The sequence below is a fragment of the Emys orbicularis genome, chromosome 12 (genome assembly GCF_028017835.1).
Source record: "Emys orbicularis isolate rEmyOrb1 chromosome 12, rEmyOrb1.hap1, whole genome shotgun sequence".
Lineage (NCBI taxonomy): Eukaryota > Metazoa > Chordata > Testudines > Emydidae > Emys > Emys orbicularis.
This window is the reverse complement of record NC_088694.1, coordinates 6,215,036-6,229,005: the sequence shown is the minus strand read 5'-3', so window position 1 is coordinate 6,229,005 and position 13,970 is coordinate 6,215,036. Positions and strand designations below refer to the sequence as shown.

Genomic DNA, 13,970 nt, shown 5'->3' with positions numbered 1-13,970 from the left:
ATGGAAAATGTCCTTGTTCAAACTTTTTCCAGGTTTTCTATGAAAAAACTAAAAACCTTCAAATCTTTTTTTTTTTTAAACTTGCAAGTTTCTATGCAAATCTCGAGCAAAAAAACGGAGACGTTCATTTCTTTCAAAAATGTTCACAGATTATATATAGTGTTTTCTGAGCCACTCTAGCTGTGAGGGGCACTAGAAGAATAGTGTGGAGAAGCTGGAACGGCCATTGCCCGTACTGAATCTGTGGATGGAGGACTTCTCTCTAGGGCTCTGATCCTGCAATCAGATTTGTAGGCATGGACTCTTGTGCGTGCATGGAGTCCCAGTTACTCACCCTATTGCATTACTGGGGTATTGTTCTGTCAATCTGAAACCTTTGAGCACTAAATTCATTAAAAGGGGTGAAAAATTAAGAGTACAGAAAGAAAACCAGCATCAAAGGAAAGCTGGATTCAAGTATCGGAGCCTCTCTCATCAGGAGAGGATAATTGAGAACTGTCTGAGCCCCCAAACCTATGACAGTGGATTATCTGTTCTGTGTTTAAAGAATTACCATCGTTTAGTGAGCTCTTGTATGTTAAACAAAACAAAAATCCCCATGAATAAACGTACAGAACACTTGATGTCCACCCCCGCTCTCCCTCCTTGAGGTGCTGTGGATTTGCTTTGAACAAGGTCACAGGGCATGAATAATGGTGTCCCTCTAGTGACCTTGACAAAGAAACATCATGATTGCCCAACCAACCCATCTAAAACAAATGCACAGGCAGCAACAGCCAAAAAGGAAAGTGTTTCATAACTGTTGACTTTTGTGTTCTAGCAGCCAGTTTCTCCTTGTATTATTCTGGGGGCTTTTGTTTGTGTTTTTGGCAGAACACGAATGGTTTTTGGCATGTAGAAGAAAAAGTCTAAATGTCATATAACACACCCTTATTTAGCAATCTTTATCTGGAAGCAAGATAACTATAAGTCAATCTGAGTTTCAGCTAGATTTGCTTTTCTCAAGATAATATGCTTACTCTTCATGTACGTGTCAAATGATTTCTTCAAAGGGCCTGTTGGTATATACTCGGTGTTACCTCTTTCCATACAAAAAGAGCAAAATGTGTATAATCTCCTTTTTAGACTAAGGAAAACAACAAAAAGAACACAAGTAATGTGTACATGAGAGCGTGTTGTGTGTCTTCTGTTACATGCTGCAGTCATTCTGAGAGCAGTATGGTGGACTTGATAGCAATTAATAGGTACAGCACACTGAAAACATAGATCATCACAGTTTCAGAGCTACGTGCAGTACAGCATAGTTAGAACCTTAGTCATTATACATGAGAGATGGGTCTGAGGCTCAGTGTTCAAACTCAATGCTGAATTCCCCCAAAGTTTGGAAGCATTCACTTCTGGGGTAACAGTTAGAGCTGGTCAAAAATTTTGAACCAAATTACTTAGTCAAAAATGCTTTAAAAATTGTGACACTGTTAACTCTTCAATTTGTTTTATCTAAATTTAATATCTCTTATATAAACCATTGTTCAAATGTTTTATTTACCAGAAACCGGGGGGATTGTTTTAAACAATATTTGTATAACAGTTTTTGCAGAATTCTAAAAAGTGAAAAATGAATACTGCAAAACCAGAAACAATTTTTCCAACTAATTTCAGTTTGACGTCATCCTTGTGTGGCTTTGGGTTCTACATGTTTTCACATCCAAGACAATATATAAGGGTTATACAGACTTCTTCAGAGTCATGATAACAATAGAGTATTCTTGGTTTCATTCTTATCAATAAGAAACATTCCTATAAAGTAGTAGTTCTCTTGTTGTGTACTAAGGAGATAACATTTTGGTTACCTCTTTATGGAGCGGGTGGGCTGGGCAGGGGGGGACTTTAAAATTGGCATACAATGCTGATAGCATTTTGACAGGATGCTTCCCCCCGGCCCCTCCAAACCCCTAAAATAAAAGGCAATTCTCAATGTTGCATGGCAGATTATTCTCTTGAGAGAAAATTTGGGACTTAAAATGTTTGCTCTCTTCTTGCTTGGACAAAACTTCCAAGTGAAAACAGAATAAAAAGCTGAACAAGAACATACGGGTTTAATCCTTGTTGGCTGGTCATCGGAAAGCAGGATATCTCAGTCCATACAATACAGGCCTGAACTCTACCTGAACTTCTTGAGTGGGAAATCCCTTGGGTTACTGGGCTGCTTTCCTTGCCTCTCTGTGGTGCACTAGGGGGCCCTGTGCATGCTCACAGAATTAAAAAAAAAAATGCAGGATTCATGGGCTGAAACTGTGCCTATGCCCTCATGTAGTGGTACTAACTCTGGGGATGCTTCTAATGTAAGGCTGAGCAAACCAGTTTGGAAAAAAACCCATCTCAAAGCTTTCCTTGGTCCTCAAGTGGAACACACATTCTCTCAGCATGGCACGGCTCCCTCCTCGCACTGTCTCCTTTTCTCTGGTGCCTTTGCTGATCCAGCGGTGGGTCTTAGACAGCTGTGGGCCCCAGATGCTGCTGATGTCCAGGTTTGCCTTACACAAAGACTCCAGTTTTCATGTTGAATTTGGTGGCATCGGGTCAGAGCTTTTGGGATTCAGACTGAGGCTTTGTTTTGTGGGGAGGATGCAGTTGGGCCAGTTATTGGTTGTGGAACTGGAAAGTACCTAACACTCAGGGCTTGTCTACACTTACCGGGGGATCCACGAGTGGCGATCATTGCATCGGCGGTCGATTTACCGGGTCTAGTGAAGACCCGCTAAATCGACTGGCGATCACTCTCCCGTTGACTCCTGTACTCCACCGGATCAAGAAGAGTAGGGGGAGTCGACGGGAGAGAATCTCCCATTGACATCGCGTAGTGTGGACTCCGCGGTAAGTAGATCTAAGCTACGTCGATTTGAGTTACGCTATTCATGTAACTCTTACGTAGCTTAGATCGAATTTCCCCTGTAGTATAGACAAGGCCTCAAACCAGCATCCATTGCATTCACTGTGGATGGGGCCCTTTCATGAGGTGGAGAAAACTGGAGAGGCCTACAGGAAAGTCCAAAGGCAGGGAGGAGTAGCTAATGGGAGGAGCAACCCTGGAAAGCTTTCGAGCCTCAGAGTTTCACTAAGTTTCAATTTTCTGACCTTGTTGATCTTAACACCTGCTACTGCTGAGCTACGATGAGCAGCTGACAGACGTGGCACAGACACAGGACTAGAGTTTTTACCAGACCTTCCCGCCGATAACTATGGACCACATTATTGAATGCAGCCACCTAAAGAGCATCACAACTTCTGCACGTTCACATTGGTTACATTCACAAATCCCACTCTGGGGCCGGCATGTGCTGCACTGGCGCTGGCAAGTCAGATGATTTTGCATGCACAGGAGCATTTACAGGTGCAATTTTTGCTGGCTAGACACAAGTCCCTTAATATGCAAAATGCCAAGAGGGCAGACAGGTCTCCATTCTCATTCTGAATTGGCAGTCTTAACTGCAGTCATCAATTATTAAACCCTCCTTTGTCCAATAATTCACGATCTGCAGACTTTTGAGGTTCTATTGTTCCCTTAATCCTTTAACATAAATACTGTATGGAACTGGGAGGTTCCAGGGCATAGTATGTGGTGATGTGGGAATTGTTTGTGTGCTTCTTACAATTTGTTAGACAAAGCATTTTCTTGTATAGAAAATGATCTATGGGACACCTAATAGAATTTATGTAAAGCTCTGTTGTGGGCAGGGGAAAAACTCACCTGAAGGCATTAAACAAAGAAATGCTCCATGATTTATGTCCTTGCAGAATATATTGGCCCTGGGCAAGAGTGTCTTATAATGAATGTTTTGAAACTATAAACATCTTGGTGTTAAACAAATGATGATATCAGACAGCTCCTGTTCAGGTAGGATTCATGCCCTGTGCATTTTCCAGCGTTAAGATTTTGGAAACAGTAATGACTGAGGCAGAATGCTTGCCAAGTTTGATACCTTTGGTTTTGTCCTTGCCACTTGGTTTTGGCTTGAATACAAGATCTGTTTGATTGGTGACCCTGTTCAGCTGTGAAGGTCATTACAAAATTCAAAGCCTTAATCATATGAATAACCCTTACTCACGCAAATATTTCCACTGAAGTAACAAACTCATTGTGACGTTGAGGTTTTGCAGGGATGGGCCCCAGGAGCTGCATGTGTCCCAGTTGTATTCCCCCTCTCCCCGACTATCTAAACCAGACTAGATTGGACATTGTCAGTTCTAAAAGATATTCATTATTTTCTTTTAATTTTTTTAGACCAGACTCTTTGTTGATGGAAGTATCTCATACAGAATCTAACTTTCTAATATTGGTATCCCATGCATATAAGACATTCATTCCAGACTGGACACACTGGTAAATGTGTGCTGTTTAAGTTTTTTGTGTAGGAATTCATAACTGCCTGAAGTGATTTGCCTTGTATTAGTCCTTGTCAAATACATACAGCAAAAGCAAGTGTTGCTTTTTGACATTCCCATCCCAACCCAACGTGACCTGCTACTGTTTGATGCTTAGTGCTGAATACTATAGCTGACCTTTAGGACTTGCTTTCCTGGTGATGATGAGCAGAGCTGGGGCAAGCATGAGTGATCGTTTTCTTCTTGCTTTTCTTCACAAACCTCACTCAGCCGCCGTATATTTTCTAAATAATGTTAAAATAACCCCCAGAATGCTGTTCAGGACTAAGACTAGTGTGGATGATGGTAAAATTTAACAATGCAGTATGTGTGATGGCGGTGGGGAATAATCAACCTCTAAGTTTTGGAGCAGTTATGGTCTGTCATCAATGAAATCATTCCCCCGTGTTTTAAGACAGAAAAAAATAGCATCTGGTAATGTCTTCTCTTACATTGCATACCTACGAGCATATTTGTTTACTGTGAAGTATTCGGGAAAGATCAGCTGATTTTAGGCAAAATAAGAACTAGTTCAAACCAAATCCAGGGTGAATGGATTTTTGAGGGTCACAACTTTCACTTTACTTTTCCCTCTGTGTTCTGGTCAGGACTATCAGTGGAAGGTACCAGCAAACTCACCAGACAGCAACCTTATGAGAACTAAGACAACCTTGCAATTCAAAGAGGTGCAGTTAAGCATCCAGACTCTTGCCTAAACTATCATCATCTCCAAGCCTATGGTGGCACAGCCACCACTGGCATGTAATCTAAAATGTCTCTGAAATTACACACATACACTTCATAGTGTTCTCTCATCCTAGGCTTCGACTTCATGATGGAAAGCTCATTAAGGACAGGCGCCACCACCTTCGAACGTATCCCAACTGCTTTGTTGCAAAGGAGCTTACAGACTGGTTGATTGACCACAAGGAAGCACCAGACCGAGAGACGGGTATCCGCCTAATGCAGAAGCTAATGGACCATTACATCATCCATCATGGTTTGTAAACTCTAGTTACCCTTTAACTTGCCCAAGAGAGAAAATTCACAGTGTCTGGACTAGTCATTCCCCTGTCTGTTCCCACTTATCAGACCAACTTACTTATTTAGGATCCACTTCTGCAACCCTTTCTCATGCAAGTACTTCCGCTGAAGCCAATGGGATGACCCCCCGGAGTTTGAGATGTGCAGAACTGGGATCCTGTTTAATAGCACTACTTCTCAGGTTGCACGATGCTCCCAGTCTCTTGCACTGCATCCACTCCAGAAGAGAGACTGTGGCTGCACAAGAATGAAATAACTCTTGGAGGTGTGTCTCATGGGAAAAGGTGGAACAATAATGCAACTGGTTCTAGCTCAGTCACCCTGTCCTGGACGCTACTCTGCTGTTCAGCAGCTGCCGAAATACTGTGGTGTAGATTTTTACGGAATTGAATCCCTGCAATATGGTTGTATTATGCAAATACTCAAATGGCTGAAACTTCATGATAGAAGAAATAAAAAATGTAGTAAAATTCATTTTTACTGCCCCAGCCTAGTGTCCCTTGACTTTCCAGCTCCTGTATCTTCATCTGAAAAATGGGCATAATAATAATACTTTAATTCTTGGGGGCAGAGATTTGTATTAAAGCCCCAGTTTCACATGTGTATAAGTCAGGGGTTGGCAACGTTCGGCACGCGGCTTGCCAGGGTAAGGACCCTGGCGGGCCGAGCCAGTTTTATTTACCTGCTGACGCGGCAGGTTCGGCCGATTGCGGCCCCCACTGGCCGCGGTTCGCCGTCCCGGGCCAATGGGGGCGGCGAGAAGCCGCAGCCAGCACATCGCTCACCCGCGCCGCTTCTCGCCACCCCCATTGGCCCGGGACGGCGAACCGCGGCCAGTGGAGGCCGCGATCGGCCGAACCTGCCACGTCAGCAGGTAAATAAAACTGGCCCGGCCCGCCAGGGTGCTTACCCTGGCGAGCCGCGTGCCGAACGTTGCCGACCCCTGGTATAAGTGCTTGCAGGATTAGGGTCTGATTTCTTAGGGTCCATTTCTGGGAGTTATAGAATCTTTTTTGTATATTCTCTCCTCATGACTGGTAGCTATTATGAGCCATGTTTAAACATGGCTGTTGCTATCTATGTTCTAGCGCAGTTAACCTGGTTGGCGTTAACAGATTTATTTCCTTTTCTTTTCGAGAGAACTGGACTGCCCTGCCATGCTGTAGACCACTGGGGCTGGAGACTGGTTTTCAGATGGTTCTTAGACAAATCCTTGTCTTCCCTGGTGAAGGAAATAGTTCTAGAACTTGTCTGGCAACCGCTAGGTTGTAACTGTAGTAATAACAGCTAGCTTTTATGTCGTGCTTTACATCAGTCAGTCCTGACATACTTTACAAAGGAGGTCAGAATCACTATCCTTATTTTACAGATGGGGAAACTGAGGCACAGAGGGACGAGATGTACCCAAGGTCACCCAGCATCAGAGTTGGGAATAGAACGCAGGTATCCTGAGTCCCAGGCCAGTGCACTGTTCACTCAGCCACACTACTTCATATGCTGCAGCTAGGGTGAGGCTGTTTGTTGCTTGTGTTGACTGAAGTGCAGGAGAGAGATTCATTTAGGGTGAAACTCAACCCTGCATAGAGAATTAGTACAAGACAGATGCACTTCATAAGACCTGTCTGAGGGCTTGTGGTGAGACTTTCATGGTGCATAAGCAAGCCCTGGGCTGGCTCTTCACATGGGGTTGGATTTCACCCTTGGTGTGCGGGCATGAAAGATGTTTGTGGGCGCTTGCTGGTAGTGCGAAGAGTGGCTGTCTCGCATTTAACTTTCAATTTACTAGAGATGAGCCTGGGCCAAAATCCCACATCAGATCCACCCCACTCCCTGAAACTTGGGGATGTTTGGAACCAGATATCCATGCGCTGATGTTCCTGCTTTGGTGATCTGGTGGGAGACAATCCTCTGGATTAAAAACATCTAGCTCTTTAACACGCAATCGAAAACTCCCATGATGTTATCAAGAAACTAAAAATCCTCTTCCCGGAGATAAAATCTCATGAGGGTTAATAACAAACTGCACCCTGCTTCCCAAAACTAAAGCCTCAGCACCTCTGGCAAAGCGGCATCTGCACATGCTCCCATTGCAGGGTTATCTACTAGCCCTGTCCCCAACGCCATCCTGCCAGTGCTAGATGAAAATACTAGCTCCATTTAGACTAGAGAGGGGAATGCAATCAACTTGGTTTGTGAGGGGAGGAGGAGGGGACGGGGAGGTGGGCAAGACAGCTCAGTTTATTTTTAAGCGGCAAAAAAAAATTAGCTTGCTCTCTCCCTCCCTGGAACAACAAAAGGCCAGAAGGGCCCATGCAGTCCTCTTGCATAATGCAGAATTTCACCCATTGATTCATGCATCAAGCCCAATAACTGGTGGTTGAACTGGAGCGTGTCATCCAGACCCTCGGTCATGACTGGTAGAATCCAAGTGTGGAGAATCTACCACGTCCATTGGTCTTAAAGCCAAACCCTAGTTATACACACCCTTGTGACTGAGTGTGGAATATACATCCACATTTTGCAGCTATTTGCTGGTTTTTATAATGGGCCAAGCCAAAACCCCATCGTTGAATCAGACCCAAGCTTTGGGGCATCTGAGGTCCTCATGCTTGATGCTAGAACCATCTTTACGGAGAGACTCACACTACTTTCTCTGTGCTTATTTCAATGAGTAGTCCTCTCTCTTTAATAGCACACAGAATGTAGGTTTTGCTGCCAGATCTTTTGCCTTCTTTTGCCTTTCTGCACTGCTGCTTAACTTGGCAGGATGTAATGTCTGTCCTTAGTGTCCAATGCATGGACCCAGGCCATATAACCGCAGGGCACTTGAGGGAATGGAAAACGTTTCTGTGATTGACCAGCCGAGTGAACTTGTTGAGTGATGCGCCCGCTCTGCGATACACTTAACAAAGGTGAAATCTGCAACGGAGAGCAAATGGTCAGGGGAGGAGCAAGGGCGACTTGTGCTGAATGAGCCTGAATGTTCAGCTTTTAGCCGACGGTTTGGCAGAATATACTTCAGGCCTGTTTCCCCTGCAGGAGCTACACAAGGCCGGCTTGTGTATGTCACACAGAGCCTGACGCTGGCTGAAACCAAAATAAACACAGACTCCGAGGGTGCCTTCTTCCGGCAGTCTGGGACAGCGTGTACAAGCAAAACCTTGGGCTGTGGTGAGGGGAGCTCCAGGGTCTGTGGGGCAGAGAGTCCATGAGGCAAAGGATTGCCTGGTTCTTTCTCCAAGCATCCTGCCTCTCTAGTCTGGTTGTCGGCCACAAGGAGGGAAAGGAGTCTAAAAAGATGATTTTTAAGAGCTGTGTCCAGTGTGTCCTCCAAAGAATTCAGTGTTTTCTCGTCTTGTGGGGGAGGTGTTGGCTAGTTTGGCCTGAACACTCTCCCAACCCCTCTTCCTCTAGTCTTCACTTCACACTCAGCCTTTTCTGAGGCTTGTAGAAGTTGTGGTGACTCACTCCAGCTTGTGTTTGCTCACCTTTCTTGGTTCTTGTCAGAAGCAAAAGGCCCCAAATTTCTCTCTCTCTCTGTATGAGGTTGCTTGTGGCATATTTCTGGGCTGACTAGCAGCAGGAAATGCTAGATGTTATGCGAGACCTTATTCACGGGTCACTATTTGTTCCTTCCCCACACCCCACCCAGAGGTGTGCATCCACCCTCTGAACAAGGGACACCGCTCTCTCTTTCAGGCGTGCAGGATTTTAACCTCTGGTTTTGGAAGGAGGGTTGTAAAATGACCATGCAGATTTCCTCTTGGCTGAAAAATTACAAAAAAGTGTCTGTAAATTGAGGGTTAGTCTGGAACATTTTTCCCCACAGAAAGTTTTAGGTGAAATGCCAAAAAAACAAAAATGTGCCCCATTTGTTTTCATCAACATTTTACGTTTTCTGCTAAAAATTTTCAGTGAAAAAACAAAATCTTCTGTGGAAAGGAAAAGCATTTCTTTTTGTGGAAAAACCTGTTGCCCAAACCCCCAATTTCCCTCCAAACGATCAAGAGAGAACATGTTTGACTTAATTGAGGGTGCAGTATACCGTGTGTATGCACAGGTAGAGTGGGTGTAGTTAATGTCTGTGGAAAAATGTACCTGTCCTGTGTTCTTCTCCAGCTCTGCCCCAGAAGTAGCTGCATGTTAGTGATGTTGTGACTATAGCTAACACCTTTGGGGCCCTTCAGGATGGAAGGCCCTGTGGAAATGTAGATTCTTTACTGAAATATCAATCAAAGGTGAATTTAAATAGCTGTTGCTTGTAACACCCGGGCACTTAGTGCAAAGTGGCAAATCCGTTGTGCTAAATGACTGGGGCAGGCCCCATGTTAAGTTAGTCTTTCAGACTTAAGAAGAATTTCTCACCCTATGACATCTGGAGTGACTGGGCAGATCCAAATGGGGGAGGGTATAAAATGAAGGCTGAAAATCCAGATTTTAGGGGCCAGATTTTCAAGAAGAGCCTTCATCCATCGCTCTTGATATTAGCAGGGGAAGGGAGAGAGGATAATATGTCATTGTTTTCCGTGGGCGCTACTGCTCTCTGATGAAGAATCTGCCCACTTCATTTAGGTGCCTAAACAGGAGCTGAGCTCTCAGCCCCTAAATCCTTAACAACCCGAGCTGTGGTAACACTGGAGTTTGCATTTACGCTCTCCTTATCGGAGCTGAGGAGGTGGAAGGCAGGTGCAGCTTTCGTTGACTTCAACCCCTCTTTGGCAGTGGAGTTTAGAAACAACCCCCTTGACCACCGCAACGCAAACTCTCTATCTGTTGTCATTGGCTGCCTGATGCGAGATTAATGCCTTGTACATTAAGATGCCATGAATAAAAATGCCCTCTGTTGCTGCGCTTTATCACAGCAGCATAAAGTAGCAGCAATTAGTTCAGGGTTAACCATTAACACTTAAATCTGATTATTTTCCATCTTTCCAGCTATTTTTTTTTTTCCACCACCAGGTTGACAGTTTCAAAGAAACCCATTATTTGATTAAAGCCTTTGGAACGCTGGGCAGGAGTGAAGCTTTTGGTCACCAAAGACGTCATCCTTCCATGTTTCTGTTAATCACCTGGTTAATGCATGAGGCTGACTATTTTATTTCCTGATTTGGGATCATTTCTTGTTCTTAGTCCTCTAGTAAGAGGGCTCTCTGCTCACCTCCATGTGGAGAGAACTGCCAGGAATCTGGCTAGTTAAAATTCATTCCCCCTCCCCTCGCCGAGTCCCAACATCCTTGAGAGGGGCAAGAATAATACCACGAAATGCATTGCCTGGGCTATTGCTTACTTGTGAGATAGGAGCTAACTAGGGACTATAGCATACACTGGACCCAGGATTGGAAATTGGGTATTATCCGCCAGGCCTTCAAGCTGCAAAAGTGCGTCTTCTTTCCATGGGCTCCAGCCTGTAAGGCGCTGAGCATATTAACTTCCATTAATCCTTCTCCTTCCCATGAAACTGATTGTAACACCATGGGACCCATTAACACCGCTAGTCAAAAAATGGGCAAAACCCCCTTAGTCCTCCTCCTGCCTGACACATCTTGTGTTTGTGGCAGTGCAGTTTGTCATCATGAAGGCAATTCAGGGAGCATGTTTTTTAACTTAAGTCCAACCATAACACTTAGCACTAGAGCCAGTCAACCAAAGGCGGGGCATAGTTCTACCAAACATTCCTAAGGAAATGAACATTTTGTTTTTTACTCCAAACTTTCTGTGAAATTTTTTGTCTGAAACTTCGAAAGGCAACTTTTTAAAATCTCTGATTAGTTCTTCCTCCCCTGCCACCCCCCCAAATTCATTAGGGAAAAAAATCTTCCTCCTCCTTGCGGGGAGGCGGGATGTTTTTGTGTTTCTTGTTTTTTTTTATTAATAGGTTATTTCTTCACACTAAAACAAAACTTTTTTTTACAACAGGGAAAAACCTTTTTGACACAAACAACCCCTCCCAAACTTTTGACCTGCTCTACTTACCACTTAGTGCAAGCTCACCATGGATCTCAAAGCACTTTCCCTAAATGGGTATTATCCCTATTTTACAGGTAGGGGAAACTGACGAAGAGAGGTGCTGTGACTTATTCACGTTCAAACAGTAAGTCAGTGGGAGAGCTGAACTCAGATCTCCCAGGTCCTTAGAACAGTGGTCTGTCTCTGTGACCATATTGTCTTTCAGTGGCATCTCACATATTTGCACATTACCGTCTGCACACACCTACCATCCGGGCATGTACAAATGAGGAATGCACAAATACCCAAGGTGTGCCTGCAAATGAGGTGTGGTCCCTTAAATTAGGTAGCTGTATCTGCATACACGTAACTTTAAAGATCTGATGTCAGACCTGATAGATTGCCACGTGAATGAATCGGGAAGAGTGGATGCAGATTGATTGTGTGGAAAAATCTCTTTTACAGCTGCATTTAGATATCAAAGCATCTGCAATAGGGGAAGAGGAATGTAAATATTCTGAGGCAATTTAATGGGTTTTTGGCTGTTACATCTCCCCCAACCCCCACCCTCTCCAAGCTTCTCTAAATGTGGCAGTGGCTTTTTAACGCACCAGACTAGGAGAGGGTTGCATTTCTTTTTTTAAGCTTATAGGTGAACTGCAACATGGAGACTTAAAAAAAAAATTCTGTCCTTTTCCATTCAGTCATCTAATGAGAGCTCTAAGTGTAGCTATTCAGGATCAGAACTTACTCCAGTTCCTTCAAGCAAAGTTCGGTGCATGTGACTGGCTGCCTGGTTTCTATACAGCTCATTGTAGTAATCATAAAGTTGGAGGTCTGGAAACTGGGCCACGGTGTCCTAAATGACTGAAAACTGGCTTTTTGCTCAGTTCTGAGCTCAGCTCTAGTGTATGCATTATGGGGTAGTATTTAAACCTGCAGTCCTGACGCTGTCTGCTTTGATTTTCTTTCCAGTTTGTGATGAACACTCGGACTACAAGGACGCCAAGTTGCTCTACCGTTTCCGCAAGGACGACGGGACCTTCCCTCTCAACAAGGATGTAAAGGTGTTCCTGAGGGGGCAGAGCCTTTATGAGACGTACGTGAGTCCTTCCCTGAAAGGTCTATCACCGCGCAGTCTGCTGGCTGCCTTCGCAGCTGCAGCTCCAGAGCCAGGGAGCTGAACCGTTGCCAATGTTTCTCTTGCTCCATAGCATCAACTGGTAGCTCCAGCTCTGACTCCTTGCTGCCTTTCTCACTGCAGCAAAGCAGCAGGACCATCTGGACTGGAGTTCAGAGATGGCTGTGAACTGGAATGCAGGATCAGAACTCTTTGCCGCTCTGGGGGAAGTTCACATTCAGATCCAGATCTGGACTTCTCGACTTGGAGCCATTGATAGTGAATACAGGATTCTGGCCTATGGTTAAAGTGCTAGCCTAGGATCTGGGAGGTCTGGGTTTGAGGTCCTGCTTTGCCACAGACTTCCTGTGTGACCTTGGGCAAATCAGTTAGACTCTCTCTGCATCACTTCCCCCGTACAAGGGGATAACAGCACTGTCCTGCCTCACAGGGGTGTTGTGAGAATAACTGCATTAAAGATTGTGAGATCCTAAGATACTGTGATAATGTGGGTGACCAGACAGCAAGTGTGAACAATGGGGGTGGGGGGTAATAGGAGCCTATATAAGAAAAAGACCCCAAAATCAGGACTGTCCCTATAAAATCGGGACAGCTGGTCACCCTAATGGTAATGTGGGTGCTCCGATATGTAGCTTAGATTCCATGGACGGCTTCCTTTCATTGAGTGGCGGGGCGGGGGGGGGGGGAGAGGGAGACACAGAAACACACACACAAAGATGGGTTCTCTCTGTGTGTGGAGATTTCGCTAATTACTCCTCCAGGTCAAAAACCAGCTTCTTCTCTGGGTCTGACTGGGGAAATTGGTTGGAGAATCTGGATCTCCGCATTCCAGTAAGCCTCTTAATAGGACTGGAAGGCAGAACACAAGTAGCTGGTCAGCGTTGTTGCCCTCTTTTGTGGGTGTGGGGAAGCAGAGCTCTGGTAAGGTGGGAATGATTAAAAGGGGATGGGTGTTTCTGGGCTGTTAGATCCGGATGGCCCAGCCAATGCACCAACAGGGGACCACACTGGGAGTCTGGGGCAAACCTAGGAACTGATTCCAAATCTCCTGAGTCCCCATCACATGTCTTAACCACAGCGCTCCCCCTTCTTTCCATTATCATCAATTATCCAGTATGTTCTAGTAGTCCCAGCATAGGGCCGGGAACCTGGCGTTCCAGACGTTGAGCCTACTACTCGTTCATGCTGACCTTAAGCCAATCACTTAATCTCTGTGTTTTTATTTTTCTCCCATCTGTTAAATGGGAATGGAAAATACCGACCTTGCAGGGGCTGTCTTATATGATCAATGCTTTTACAGTGCTTCAAAAAGTAAAGAAAAGCTATATGCAGGCTAACTATTCTGCCTGAAATGAAACCCTGGACAGGCTTGGTTTGGAATTGAGGAGCTAAATTCCAGAAGTTGTGTATAATCTCA

At 44.8% G+C, this 13,970-nt stretch overlaps 1 protein-coding gene across 1 annotated transcript in view; it reads left to right on the top strand.

Annotated features, from left to right (window-relative positions):
• LOC135887024 (DEP domain-containing mTOR-interacting protein-like) overlaps positions 1 to 13,970 on the top strand; it is a 35,446-nt gene that overhangs the window by 8,848 nt on the left and 12,628 nt on the right. Inside the window, exons 2-3 of the mRNA XM_065414804.1 lie at positions 5,244 to 5,422; positions 12,388 to 12,511. Coding sequence (XP_065270876.1) covers positions 5,244 to 5,422; positions 12,388 to 12,511 — 303 coding nt within the window. The remainder of the gene's footprint in view (positions 1 to 5,243; positions 5,423 to 12,387; positions 12,512 to 13,970) is intronic.